The 15,701-nt window shown below is 37.1% G+C and overlaps 1 protein-coding gene across 1 annotated transcript in view; it reads left to right on the top strand.

The window, feature by feature from the left end:
* Positions 1-14,766, top strand: part of LOC148952142 (methylosome protein WDR77-like) — a 56,540-nt gene extending 41,774 nt beyond the window's left edge. The window contains exons 5-7 of the mRNA XM_089089141.1: positions 1,762-1,939; positions 5,446-5,523; positions 14,572-14,766. Coding sequence (XP_088945267.1) covers positions 1,762-1,939; positions 5,446-5,523; positions 14,572-14,692 — 377 coding nt within the window. The 3' untranslated portion in view covers positions 14,693-14,766. The remainder of the gene's footprint in view (positions 1-1,761; positions 1,940-5,445; positions 5,524-14,571) is intronic.
* Positions 14,767-15,701: the final 935 nt, after the last annotated feature.

The raw sequence follows: 15,701 nt of genomic DNA, 5'->3' as shown, positions 1-15,701 counted from the left end.
TTTTTAAGAGTCAAAAGAGGTTGGAGGGTAACTAGCCCCCCACACACACCCTTTTTTCCCCAAACCCATCCGATAAAAATTTTGAGATGACTATTTCGTTAAAGATAGTTCAAAGGTCAGATAAGAAAAATTCCTGTGTCGACACAACCCCCCAGGGCCCGGGGCAGGCGCTGTAAGCAATGCTCTGGGGCATATATGGTTCTTATGGAAGGGATGTTCGTATAAACTTCAGAGAGGGCTCATTGGATTGGGAATTGAAATTTCTAATTCATTTTTAAAGAGTCAAAAGATATCGGAGGGCAACTAGCCCCCCCCCCCCCAACCACGCCCTTTTTCCTCAAACCCATCCAATAAGAACTTTGTGATTGCCCTTTTTTTTAAATAGTTCAAAGATCATATAATGAAAACTCCGGGGTCGACACAACCCCCCAGGGTCCAAGGGCAGGCGTTGTAAGTTATGCCATGGGGTATATATGGTTCTTATTGAAGGGGTGCACGTAAAAACTTCAGCCATTTATTTAAAATAGTTCAAAAATTAGATAACAAAACTCCGGTGTCGACACAACCCTCCAGGGCCCAGGGAGTGGGCGTTGTGAGTGTTGTCGGGGGGTGGCGTATAGGGTTCTTATGAAAGGAATGCTCTTATAAACTTCAGAGAGGGCTCATTTGATTGGAAATTAAAAGTTCTAGTTCACTTTCTCAGAGTCAAAAGAGATCGGAGGGCAACTAGCCCCTCCCTCCTCGCCGCCTTTTTCTTCCCCAAACCCGTTCGATGAAAATTTTGAGGTGACTGTTTTGTTAAAAATAGTTCAAACATCAGATGTTAAAACTCTGGGGTCGACACAACCCCCCAGGGCCCGGAAACAGCCGTTGTAAGTTATGCCCTGGGGGCATATATGGTTCTTATAGAAAGGATGCATGTATAAACTTCAGAGAAGGCTCATTTGAGTAAAAATAGAAAGTTCTAGTTCACTTTTAAACAGTCAAAAGACATTGAAGACAATTAGACCCCCCCCCACGCCCTTTTTCCCAACCCATCCTTTAAAAATTTTGTGATAGCCATTCTTTTAACTTAAGATCAGAAGATATAAATACCTTTTAAAATTCAAACTCAAAACGAACAGTGATTAAATAAACAATCATAGCAAAAAAAACATACAGCAAGTAATAATATAAATGAATAAATAGATCTTAAAGCGAGTAATGCTTTAATTGAATATGCAAATCAAGCTTAAAATGAAAAAAAATTTGCTTTTGGAGTATAAATGAAACTCAAAACGAACAGAAATTAAATAAACAATCAATGTAAACAAACATACAATAGATATTAATGTAAATGAATAAATAAATCTCAAAACTTGTGAAACTTAAATTGAATACGCAAATCAAGCTTGAAACGAACAAAAATCACAACAAATAAGAGTTTGTGTATCGCCTTCTTCTCTCACTGTAATAGTCTAAAACCTACTGCGTCATTGGCGCTTTACTGAAAACAAATTTTATTACAAATATTTTTTCTGTACTTAATATTGAAATAAAATATTAAAATTACAGTAAAATTTTGAACTGATGAGCTTTTAGCAAATAATATCATTATACATCAAATATTCAGTTTAATGTATTATTTCTTTCTAAAATTGTTCAAGACGAATATAGTTTCACTACAAACAAGAGTTTGGATACTGTATATTTTGCCAAGCTTAGTAAGACTGGCAAGCATAGCTACTAGCGGTTGTTTAGCGCTATTCTCTTCTATTTTAGATATACCTTACGAAAATGAATGTGGTTCTTCAAGTTGTCTCGCTTTCACCAACAGCGGAAATATCGCCTTTGGAACAGAAAGTGGTCATGTTTTAGTAAAGGACATTAAGAACTTTGATGCACCATCAAATATATTAAGATCTCATAATAGACGTATTCATCGCATAAAATCTTTTCAGTAAGTGAAATTCAGCGTATGTTTTGTTAGTTGTCCAACTGGTTTATGTTGTTATATTTTTCTTGTTTTTAATTCTGTTGGATAACCAAAAGCAATGAATACCCTTTTTTTTCTGTTTTTTAATGTAATCGTTAAAATATTTTTCGCCCTTGAACTAAATCCAACAGGGATGTGTTGCTGAAGTTTCGCCAATAGGTGCTAATTTTCTAATGCTATGAATTGGTGAAGGGAGTATTTATAGAAATATTTAGCTGGTGTCTATGTTTTTGGCACTTTTCGTACAACTATAATACGGCAATATTCTTGTTTATTGCTATTCTTGGGTATTAGGGTATTACTAGTGCTATATCCGTAAATCGCTGTATATTTGAATTTAAGATAGTGTTTATGTCTGTATGCCTAAGGTCTCTTTTTCATTTGCTAGAGTAGGATCACAAACTTAAAATTAAAAGCTTTTTATACCTTTTTTACTTTGATTTGATATAAATTGATTTATGTAAATGTTGTAAATACTAGGGCTGCTTCAGTGATAAACCTAGGTGCAATTATTACTGTAGTCTCGAATACCTTACTTTTTACCCCATTTGATACATTTTGCTCTCCCTTACATTCTTAAATTGAGTGTAGTTTTGCCACTCTACTTAATATGTTGTCTTTGCAACCTCTATCCTTAGTTATGACTCTGTCCAAGGGAAAAGTTCCCTAAGATGAATGATCACCGAATATATCAAAAAGAAAAGAAAAACGCTAAGCTCTAGATAATAAAAAAAAGAGAAAAAAAAGACGAAAAGTACTGTTACTCCGGACTGTTGCAAATTATGTCAACGATTAAATCTAATACAATATTTGGTACTTGTTAATTAAACAAAACACTCAAGAATTACGCTTAGCTTAGATCTCAGAAAACCGTTTTCATAGCTACAAAGATAAGTGACGGGTGATACAATATATTGGACTTGTATAATTTAGGCTATATATTTGCACATTAGGGGGGGGGGGGGGTAGGTTTGGGGCGCTTTTCGAATACTTTCCCCCCCCCCCCTCCTAATGTGTAAATATATAGCAGAGATTACATTATTATATAAACTAAAGGTTATATGAAGGTTATATTTTATTAGGCTTAACCTAACTTCTTTTTTAGTGTGTTTTGCTTAATTAAAAAGTACCCAATATTTTTTCAGGATCTGTAATTCAACCTTGCATGCTTGATTTTAATGTTTTGTCCTTCGGCAGCATGCTATTATTTTGCAAGGTGTTTAAATGCAACGATTCTTTATTAGCTTTATTCTTACATTTAAAGCAAGTATCAACTAGTTATACTGAACAAGTAAAGAAACTTTTCTACCTCTTTGAGTGTTACGTCACAGCGGTATTAATATCTTGGGGGACATCTCGGAGTAACATGACATTGTATGCATAATCGAAGTCAAGTATCATCCTTCCTTTCTCTTGTAGTCTTATGTTGCTAAGCTAGTCCACGGGTAAACGGGACACAAAATCCGTCAGAATGATTCAAATGAAACGAAAACGGTAGCCTTTTTTTTACACAAGACATATCCTATATATCGTAAATATTTGATGTATGGTTCTTCCATCTTTTCTGAAAACGTTCTGTTTCTGTTTTTGCCACTTCTATAAAAGAGTCATGAGTTTTGGATAAAATCAACTCATTCAAAACTTAGCGAGCATCGGAGACAAAACGTATTCCTGTTTAATTTGGACACTGAAAATTGTAATCTTTCAACTAGTTCGTGATAATCTACTACCACTACTACTACTAACAACTCACTGCAGTACCAAGTTTTGAAAGGCAACCCATAATAGATAATTTGGCTAGGAAGAGGTTTTTTCGCCCAAAAGAGTCCACCAGAACAAACCAAACCCAGAAAAGTTATCCATTAATCAGAAGCCAGTGCAAATGCTGTTTTGTTTATTAAGCTATAATTTCCTCGGTGAGCACCGCTCCTCAAGGTCACCCTGCAGCGCTGTTAGCAGTCAAGGTTTGGCTAGGAAAACTCGTGAAAGATCCCTGAAGCCACTATGAGGATTCGCAAGCAGGATTTCTCTTTCAGGAATACGGATAGAGAAAGGAGATGATGACGGAGTGGAGACTCCCAACCATCTCACAGTACCGGAACAGCTCAAACCTTTAATGCCCTCGTTAGGACATTCGTGATAATCATTTGTAAGTAAAGAGCGTTTGTAGTGTGTTCCTCTGATTTGGAGCTGAAGGCTGAACTTGATCATATAAAAGATATTCTTATGGGCAATGGCTACCCCCAACAAGTCATTGATAAGGTTATCTCCAGGAGAAAGATTAGCACAAAAACCAAGAGCTCCCCTAAGACTGAAGAAGATAAACCCTTTTTGTCATTACCTTATATTAAGGGGATTACTGACATTTTAAGCTCCAAACTCACTAAGCTAGGATTTAAGGTGTTTTTTCCTTCTGGAACGACCGTCTCCTCCTTCTTAAACAAAGGCAAAGATAAGATCACTTCAGATCCACCGGGAGTATATGAGATTGCTTGCAGTTGTGGTAATACCTATATAGGTCGTATCTTGAGATCTCTACATCACGGATTAAAAGAAAATGCTGATTCCATTGATGCCTGCCTTAAAAAGACAAAACTTAAGGAGGAAGATACTTTTTCTGCACTGGCCCATCATATTTTTGAAAACCCTTCTCACTCCGTTGATTTTGACCAGACTCAACTTATCGCTATTGTTCCACAACTCTTAAAGCAGAAAATCAGAGAAGCTCTGGAAATTGCTAAAAACAAACCAGACATTAATAAAGACAACGGAGAGTTCCCCATCAGTGAAATTTGGGAACCCATTACACATTGGCTAAGAACTCGCAAAAAACTCCACCATACTTCTAAAGACCCAACCTTTTTGAGATCTACTAGGATAGCGGCCATCAATGCCTCTACCGAAATCCGAGCCATATTACAACAATAATTCCAGGTTCGACTTATTATTAGTGTTGTTCAGTGATTTTAGTTTTATTTTATTTAGTGATTTTATATTCTGGCAAGAGTTTTGAATTTGAACCTGATGATGACAGGCACAGGTCCTGTCGAAATTATTGTTCCAAGATAACACAATACCTGACATCCATAGCTTAGGTAAGCTTATTACCATTATCATGTACTTATAAATAAAAAGAAAGTGCTTTTCATGCGATTTTTATGTGGATTTAACATATACAATTTTCATTAAATTGGTAAAAGTTTTACCAGCTCATTACTTTTGTTTGAAAAGTAAAATTTTTTTTTTTTTTTATGTTTTTATATAAATGCACAATCAGTGTTATCTTAAAATGTTTTAGAAATACTTCTTGATCAAAATTTTACGCTAATCGTAATTTTAATAGTTTAGATTCAAATTCACTTCTACCGAATTTTATGTACCCTTGTGTTAAAAATGGTCCCCTCTGGAATATCTTGTAATTTAGCCCGGTAATTTAGCCCTAAATTTTTCAGTTTGTCCTTCGTTTTTAGGAATTTTCTGGCTGTTGGTGCAGATGATTCGAAGCTTGTCATCTTAGAGTCTGGTTCTTCTGGTGACTACGCTATCAGGTAAGACTAGACACTAACTTCTTTGATATTCTTTTTGTAAAGAAAATGAATATCTCTTCTTCTCTTCTCTATGTTTCTAAAATCCATTATATATATATAAAACTGAAAAAGTTGAATGGCAAAGCGGACTAAATCCAAGGATAAAAAAAGTAATTTAGGACATTCACCGGTGATTATCGACATTCTCCAATTTTGGCCCAGATTTTCCATGCCTTTTGCTTTAGCTGTTCGGATTCATTCAGTCATTTTCAAGAAAAAGTTATACATGTATACATACATAAATAAATACACAATTGCTCGTTTCAAGAGAGTATATATGTTCGTAATTCTTCATTTTTATACCAGTTGTCAAATAATCAATTCAATTGAGTTAAAAAATTCTGGCGTGAATTCAATTCCTTCTTCCTATTCATGTATCAAAAAGTCATCCATTTTATAGGATTTGTTTTCTCCAGAGACTCGTTATGGGTTCTCACTGTTGCTTTTCTTCTAACCGCGGATGTCATTTACGATTCGATGCATTCGTTGTGATGGTGGTTGTCACATGTCTTCTAGTCGCAGATCTCGTTTGCGATTCACTTTCGTGTATCATTACCTCCAACTTTGGAATGTTCCAATACCTATGCACTCTGAAATATCTATAATGCGCATTGGCATAATCATCACTTTATTCTATAGTTTCAAGTCATATGGTGGCAAATCAGCAATTTCAGTTGAATTAAGAAGTTCTGGCGTGATTTCAATTTCTCCTTCCTGCATCCCTTAAAGACGCTAAAATAACACGTTTCTTATGCAATTGTAATTTTTTGAAATATCTGAATTACGCATAGCATAATTATCGTGTTATTCTTTGGTTTTAAGCGCTATTTTTGTTTTCAATTAACCTTAAATTTCGCCGTGAAGCATTTTCGTTCATGTGATTTGTTGCTGTCCCTTTGCCTTTTTTCTAGCTGTTCGGAGTCATTTGTCATCCTGTGTAAATTTGCACGTCTCATACATACTGAATATTAGTTCCTCCTTCCTGTTTTTCAATCAGAGACTCATATGCTGCGCTATACTAATATGTTCCTTAATTCCATTGTAATATTGCTTTGTCTTCTAACCGCTTATTTCATTGTATAACATTTTTGTTCGCAATTCAATGTGATTTTTGCTGTTTCTTGTTCCATGTTTTTTTTTTTTTTTTTTTTTTTTTTTTTTTTTTTTTTGCTGTTCAGAGCACCTTTGTCATCTTGTGTAATTCTGCATGCGCCATAGATACTAAAAACGATACGGCCAATGCTGGGGTAAAAATAACGTAATTTATCATCTTTAATTGTATATAAAAATTGACGCCACTCACATGAACTTATTTTTTCAATAAATTGGGCTTTAAGTGAATTTTTTCAAACTCGTCACCTATTTAAATCGCTTTTTCAGGCCAGAAAATCTCAGAGTGCCAATTTTCAAAAAAAAAGAAAAATATGGTGCCGTTTTCAAGAAAAAAAAATTATATATAAATAAATACATAAATACATTTACAGTTTCTCATTTAAAGATACATATACACTGTCGCTTGTTTTCTAAACGCAAACAATATTGTTCAGGTGGTGGGACAAAAACTTCTTATTCTTCCAACGATTTATCTAGTCCATCTTTTTTATTTTCAATTGTATGGTAGGCCTTGATGTTCTTACCCATGTCAAAATCCAAAACCCAATCATCATCGCTATCATTTTCAATTTGTTTGGTTCGTTTTATCTCCGCTTATCTTTCATCATTATGAAATACATATCGCCGAACCTTTGTTTTTTAACAAAGGTATGGAAGGCATTGATGACCTTATGCGTTTCAAAATCCCAAACCCAATCATCATCGCTATCATTTTCAATTTTGACACGTTTTGATTCTCGCTGTCCAGGTTGATTTTCATTGACTCGCTAACATCATCGGTGTCGCATGTCTTCTAACCACGTGTGTCTTTGCTCTTCATTTTCATTTTTGACTTGCTCACATGCTCGGTGTCGCACGTCTTCTAGCCGTGTGTATTTTCATTTTTGACACACCACCGCTTTTCTTCTAACTGTGTGTGTCTTTTCATTTTTCATTTTTGACACGTTTTTGGATTTTGATTGCTTCAGACAATTTAGCAATGGCCTTTGTTTTAGCCGTCCGTATTGATGTTTTCACAATTGATGGTCCAGGCTATCGAATTTTATATCTTATCACGTTTGATAGTTCAGGTGTTGGTTCCAAAGAATCGTCATTTATAGTAACTGCAACTACAAATTTTCATTTTTCGGGCCTTCCAACAGACATTATATTACATAAATATCTGATGACTGTTCTATATCACTGATGATTATATATATAGATTATCACTGTCGCTTGTCTTTTAAACGCAGACAATTGTAGCCTTTTCTTGATGTCTTTTCTTGTGCTTTGTAAAATTAATTTTTTTTTTTATTGGACCTTCTAACAGACATTATATTATATAAATAACTGTTGCGTTGGAAACTCAACAATCCTATTTATGCTATACATGACATCATATAAGAAAATACTTATATAATGCCATATATTATATCATAAGAAATGCTTATATGATGTACTAACATAGTACATGACGTCATTTGCAAAAACCAAAATTAAGGCTCTTAACGATTTTTTTCAGAGTTCTGACCTATCTAGATCGCTCTTGTATGCGACAATATCCCAAGATACCAGTTTTCCCGAAAAAATATGGAGCCGGTTTTGAGAAATAGAATGTATACACATACAATTATTGCTTAGGTTACATGTAAAGATTGTGTATATTTATATATATATATATATATATATATATATATATATATATATATATATATATATATATATATATATATATAAAGATAGTATATATGTTTATATTTATATTTTTCTACTTTGAATCAATTAGCTATGCGAGTCTGCTTTTTCAGTCTTATGCAAGCTAAAATGGTAAAAGTTAAAGCTAGGTTAGGTTAGATTATGTTAGTTTAGGTTAGATTAAATTTTTTTATAAATAAGTCTGTTGGGCTGGATGGCATACATCCACGACTCTTAAAAGAAGCTTATTCCCAACTGGCAATGCCCCTTTCAAGACTCTTCCAGAAATCTATTGACACCAAATCATACCAATTGACTGGAAAGTAGCCCATATCTCGCCAATACATAAAGGAGGAGACAAGAGCAAAGCTTGCAATTATCGGCCAATCAGTATTACGTCTGCTGTTGGGAAAATCCTAGAAGGTATTGTCAAACACTGCTGTTCTTAGACACTTGGTCACAAATAACCTTCTATCGAAACAACAAGATGGTTTCCGACCAGGCGGATCAGTCGAAACCAATCTGATTGACTCGTATAATCACATAACCGAGCTCCTCGACCTAGGTCTCCCCGTAGATATGGTCTTGCTAGACTTCGCTAAAGCCTTCGATAACGTCTGCCATCCAAGGCTTCATTTGAAACTGAAGGCAATTGGAATTGAAGAGGGTTTGGTGGACTGGATCATGTCTTTCCTAAAGGGAAGAAAGCAGCAGGTCAGAGTTTTTGGCGAAGGTGGCAGATCTTACTACTCAGAAATAGCTGAGGTTTTAAGTGGGGTTCCTCAAGGAACAGGTTTAGGACCTACACTCTTCAATGTATTCATCAACAATGCTCCAAGAACCATCACAGGCAAACATAGCCTGTACGCCGACGTTTAGAAGCTCATCGGTCCTGTAGGAACTCAGCAAGGCGTGACCTCAATACAGTCAGATCTTGACAGCTTTGGCGAATAGGCCAAGATATGGAGGCTCGAGTTTAATGTAGATAAGTGCAAGGTTCTCCATTATGGAAGAAACAACCCACGATGGCAATACTCTATGTCAGCAAATGCCGGTGTGAGACAACCACTCTGAGAGTACCTCTGAAAGAGATCTGGGGGTCGTTGTAGACGAAGATCTTAATGTCAACCGTCCACACCCGAGCTGCAGTAGCAAAGGCGAACCAAACTCCCGGTCTCATCAAACGCACAATGACAAGTAGATCCCCTGCAATAATTACAAAACTCTACAAGAGCCTGGTGAGACCAAGAATAGAATTTAGAATGTGTGTTGCTACGCCAATTAATAAAACAGACCAGATGGCCAGTCAAAGAACATATTCACGGCGCCAGGTACTTCAAAGTATCTGATATGCCGCTAAACATTTATCTCTTTCAATGGCCTCGAGGTTTTAAATGTCTATTGAACCTTCTTTTGAAGGTGTCAACAGAGGGATTTGTAGGGATAATATCCCCAGGAAGATCGTTCCAGATAGAAGTGCAACGCCGGATGAAGCTGTTCCTCAAGTACTCAGTTTTCGGCGTATCCTCCTTTAGATAATTGGACCGAGCTGTGTACCTTCGTGTCTGCCTTGTCGGCTGGACAAAGGGGGGCACAATTCTAGAGAGCTCGTCTGAGGGAGGCGAATTCATGTACTTGTAGAAAACAGCCATCGACGCTACATCAAACCTTTCATTTAGAGGCTGGAGCAATTCTTGTGTAGAGGCGCAGCCCGCCCTATTTACCCTATTCTGGATCTTCTGAAGTGGTGCCAACAGCGTTTTCGGAGCACCAGGAAATAGCGGGCATCCATATTCAGCTATGGGTCTGATGCAAGAATTGTAGAGTGGGATGATCGAGCTTGATGGAAGAAGGTTTTTGCAGCGAAGAGTAACTCCCAGCTTTCTTGCGCAGGAGATTCTCACCCGATCAAGGTGGTTGTTCCAAGAGCGATCGGTGGAGAAATGAATCCCCAGTAGATGAAGCTCGTCGACTCTGTTTATAGCTTCATTTTTGAAGATGAAACTGGGGTGTTCACGTGGCACCATTGATCGGGTACTTAGAAGCTCCTTTGTTTTCGATGCATTGAAGTTGATCGTCAATGCATCAGACCACTTTTCAATTTTCAAAAGATCCATCTGTAGGGAAAGGGAGGCTTGTGTTGGGTCTTCGTGTTTAGGGACGGCTGAGTGTGTCGTGGTATCGTCGGCAAAGTGATGCAGAGGGTTTGCGAGGTTGTCTCCCATGTCGTTTATGTAGATAAGGAAGAGCGTAGGTCCCAAGACACTGCCCTGGGGTACCCCTGCTTTCACAAGATATTTGCGGGAAATAAACCCGTCAAGAACAACCCGCAGTGAACGATAGGAAAGAAAGCTCTCAATCACTTTTAACAGACATCCACGAACACCATACACATAGATTTTTTTTAGCAGGCCACGGTGCCATACTCCGTCAAAAGCTTTCGCAATGTCAAAGGATAGTAGCCTGATGTCGTATCCCATTGCCAGTAGTTCTATCCACTCCTGATAATATATATATATATATATATATATATATATATATATATATATATATATATATATATATATATATATATATATATATATATATATATATATATATATATACAAAAAAAGTATGACAACTGAAAAAGAGAAGGAATTTTGGATTGTTCTACCAAAAATCCAAACTATAGGCAGAGTATGTGGTATAGAATGTCTTGTAGTATTTATATATAAATATTCATTTTATTATAATTTTTGTCGTAGCAGGGTAAGATAAAGGTTAGCACTGTAATTGTGGGGCCTATAACCCCGAAGGTAAGCTTATTAGACCTTTCGAAGTTTTTGAACAAAACAGATATTAGATTTGACAACGTATCTGATCAGAAGAACCGAGAGAGAGGCTGATTACCCTCGAGTAGCTTTTGGCCTTTAATTAAATAAAAAAAAAAGTTTTTTCAACTGAAAGTAAGGAGCAACATTGAAACTGAAAACGAACAGATATTATTATGTATATGAGGGGGGTTTCTCCTCCTCAATACCTCGCTCTTTACGCTAAAGTTATTTAGTACTTTAAAAAAAAAACAAACTTCTTATTGTTCTAATTAAATGAACAGGGTTTTGGGAGTCGTTCTTAAAGAATTTGGGACATAATTCAAACTTTAGCGTAAAGAGCGAGGTGTTGAGGAGGAGCGAATTCCCTCATATACGTCATAATTTCTGTTCGTTTTAAGTTTTAATGTTGCTCCTTACTTTCAGTTGCATTGTTTTTTGTTTTTTTTATTTAATTTCTGATCGTTTTTTAAGTAATGCCAGGAAATCTGGCTACACCTCCACGAATATATCCCTTCTCCCCACGGATTTATTCTCTAGACAATTCAATCAAGGTGAAAATTTACCTCAGACACTTACCCTTAACATCTCCACGCATAAAATTGAGTCGGCAATGAGAAAGCATGACGTAAGAAGAATTTCATATAGGAATTCTGGCAAATTCCCCTAGTGTAAAGTGTCATCTGAAAAATTCACCCTCTGGAAACTTCCCTCCCCGTGGAAAATACCACCAGCAGGAAATCTGCCCCCCCCCCTCCCCGGAAAATGTATGCATACTTCCCAATAACAAGTACTATACGTAAACAACGTCAACAATGGGCAAATTTTGTAGCTTAAAGACCTTTTCCCATCGACTGTAGGGGGTCATGGTATCTACAAAGGCATAGTTATTCGGCCTTTCAACTATGCTGAAGAAAATGGTCATTTCGAAATTTTCATCGGGCCATTTTGAGAAAAAAGGGGCGTTGCAGGGGGCCTAGTTGCACTCCAATTTTTTAGGTCACTTAAAAAAGGCACTAGAACTTTTAATTTCTGTTTGAATGAGCCCTCTCACGATATTCTAGGACCACTGGGTCGATGCGATCACCCCTGGGAAAAAAAAATAAAAAAATAAACACGCATCAGGCAAAAAATACAAAATTCCACATTTTTTCAGATAGGAGCTTGAAACCTCTACAGTAGGGTTCTCTGATATGCAAATTTTCTCAGGCTCGTAACCTTTGACGGGTAAGACTAAACTTAACGCAACTTGCATTTTTTAAATCAGCATAAAAATTCGATTCTTTTTATATATCTACCGGTATCAAAACTCCGTTTTTAAGAGTTTCGGTTACTATTCAGCCGAGTCGCTCCTTACTTACTGTTCGTCACCACGAACAGTTTGAAAAGGACACAAGAACCTCCTATTTTCAATCGAGTGATCCCCATACCAAGTTTTTAAAGTAGCCAAAAATCCATTTGAAGTGGATGGGAAAAGTTTTTGGCACTGTTGCGGTCCTTTTTTTAGCTGCGTTTTGAAGGGAAGCAACATTTTTTTTTTTTTTTTGCGTTGGAGTTCTCTGAGCCCAAAGTTTCTTATAATTTTAAGGCCAATTGGAAAAATATGACGCTTTTTCCCCCTTTGTTAGAGGAGGGACCAATCATTTGAATTTTTTTTTGTGCATTGGTCCCCTTGGCCAAAGAGCTTGCGGCTGTAATTTTCAAATTGATCAAGAAAAATTTGTGTCGCTCCTTTTGGGACCCTTAACCCCTCTCCCCTCCCATAGCAGAATGCTAATGATCTTTTTGACCAAGAAAATAATGCCCGAAAGTTTCACGCCACTGGACTCCCAAGATCAAACATGCCCCCCCCCCTTTTCACTATTAAAATATTTATAAAGAATTGATATTCGTATAATTTATAGTCCTTATCCCAGGTGCTCTGGGGGTTATGCTATCCTTGGGTGCAAATTTATTGATATTTTCAGCTCTTCTGAACAAAAATGGCACCTTGAAATTTGAACAGATGTCCTAAGGGGCTACAAAAGGCTCATATAACAAAAATGGTTTTAGGAATGGGGCTGGTTGCTCTCCAATCATTTTTGATTCTTTTTAAAGGTACAAGTACTCTCAATTTCCTGAGCAGCCTCCAAAGTTTCTGCGGTCATGAGGGGGGTTGAGGAGGGGGCAGACCTCCTCCTATATGAAACAAATTCTGCTTGTTTTAGGTTTCAATGTTACTCTTTAATTTCATAATGAAGGCGTGGACCAAAAACATTACTGGAAATCAAGAGGGAATAGATATCAATTTCTACCTCCCCCCTCTTCCCTAGAACTAATTCTATATTTATCTGAAGGCTCAGTGAGAGTCCGGATGTTTTGGCATTAAAATGCACTTTTTGAGGCATCTGCCTCCCCCGTCTACAAAATGATCTACCACCCCTTCTTCATCATAGCTGATGCGCACTTACACATCATAGTACATGATTTTATAAAACATAAAGCAAATTAATTTTAGCTAAATGAAGCTTCAAAATAAACGTCAGAAAAAATTTCTGTAATTCAGGCCTATAATAATAGGTCACTCATCGTGATTTTGTTATATATATATATATATATATATATATATATATATATATATATATATATATATATATTATACCGGTAAGTTACAATGCCACCAGTATTGGTGTGGTAAGGTACGGGTCTCACCACTTATTGGTGCAAAAACGGTGCTATACCACTTACTGGAGGGAAAAGCCCCTGGCGGCGCCAAATATTATAATGTGATGCACGCGCTTACCACAACGGCTCTGTAAATATAGGGTTTGATTAATACCCAATTTACAGTATACCCTGCCCCAGGGTATGATAACTTGATCGAGCGGTCAAATGGCCACTTTAAGGCCGAGGCTGCCCACCCTAGGTTACCACTAAAATATCCTATCTTGAGAACGGTCGGGTCAGCAGGTTTTGCTGCCTTCACTCGAGCTGAGGCTTCAATAGAAGGTAGCCTTAACCTGAAGGATGTATTTGTGAAAAAAAGCAGGATTATAGGGGGGAAGAAAGTTTTCTCAATATGTGAATGCAGAAGGCCCAAGCATGAGTCCCAACGAAAAGGCCTTTTTGGGTAGTAAAGTATAAAATTAAGGCTAACCCAGGAAAGTAAATATTCAAGACTACACTTGTATAGATGCCCTCTCTCTCTCTCTCTCTCTCTCTCTCTCTCTCTCTCTCTCTCTCTCTCTCTCTCTCTCTCTCTCTCTCTCTCTCTCTCTCTCTCTCTCTCTCTCTCTCTCTCTCTCTCTCTCTCTCTCTCTCTCTCTCTCTCTCTCTCTCTCTCTCTCTCTCTCTCGTCTCTCTCTCTCTCTCTCTCTCTCTTTCTCTCTCATTTATTTCTGTATACCTAAGCAAAAGTATTATTTTGTAGATATCAAGACAACAAACATACTGATTTTATCCGTGGACTGTCATGGAATCCTGTGACGCAATCAGTCTACTCCTCAGGATGGGATAGGCAAATACTTTGCCGCTCAATATGCCGCAGTTGAAACTAGGACTTTTGTTTTCTAGTTTTATATGCTATAGAATACTTCAATGGAATTATGAATAAATATTTCTGATTTTTAAAACGAAGCTTAATAAGGCAGGTGTTCTATATGTTTGTTTATCAATTGCTTTTTTTCTTTTTTTTTTACCTTCTGTAGTATGAGAGGCATTCAGAGACCTGATTTACTTCATAATAGAATGAGCCAAAAAAGCAGCAATGAAGATGAATTATGGATCTTGATCAGAGGCAACGCTGTAGCATTGCCTATAGTAAAGGCCATACGGCTCCAATGTTTTTTGTTGTTTTTTTTCCAGAGGTACTTCACATGGAAGGGGTCGTCGTAGAAACTTCAAAGGGGGTTCATTCGATTGGAAATCGAGAGTTCTAGTGCCCTTTTAATAGTAGAAAATGATTAGAGGGCAACTAGCCCCCCCCCCACACCCATCATTCCCTCAAACACATCCAATAAAAATTTTGAGATAGCCAGTTTGTTCAGTGTAGATGATTTCCAGATAGAAAATATGTTTTTGACGAGAACACTCTCCCACAGACCTCTGGACAAGGGCTGTAAGTTATGTCCTGGGGCCATCTAAGGTTTTTATAGAAAGCGTTGTCGTATAAACTTCTAAACAGGCTCATTCGATTGGAAATTCAAAGGGCTAATACCCTTATTAATAGTCGAAAGTGATTGAAGGGCAACTAGCCCCCCCCCCCCCCACGCCCATCATACCCCCAAACACATCCAATCAAAATTTTGAGATAGCCATTTTGTTCGGCGTAGTTGATTTCCTGATGGAAAATATGTTTTTTAGGAGGACACTCCCCCACAACCCTTAGAGCGAAGGTTTTAAGTTATGCCCTGGGGGTACATAAGGTTTTTATAGAAGGCATTGTCGTAGAAACTTCAAAAAAGGCTCATTCGATTGGAAATTCAAAAGGATAGTGCCCTTTTTAATAGTGGAAAGGGATTGGAGGGTAACTAGCCCCCCCCCCCCACACGCCCATAATTC

Source organism: Artemia sp. Qi Xiang Cuo, chromosome 5, assembly GCF_049724085.1.
Source record: "Artemia sp. Qi Xiang Cuo chromosome 5, ASM4972408v1, whole genome shotgun sequence".
NCBI classification, from domain to species: Eukaryota; Metazoa; Arthropoda; class Branchiopoda; order Anostraca; family Artemiidae; genus Artemia; species Artemia sp. Qi Xiang Cuo.
Note: the sequence above shows the minus strand (reverse complement) of the source record. Positions and strands in the feature narration are given on the sequence as shown.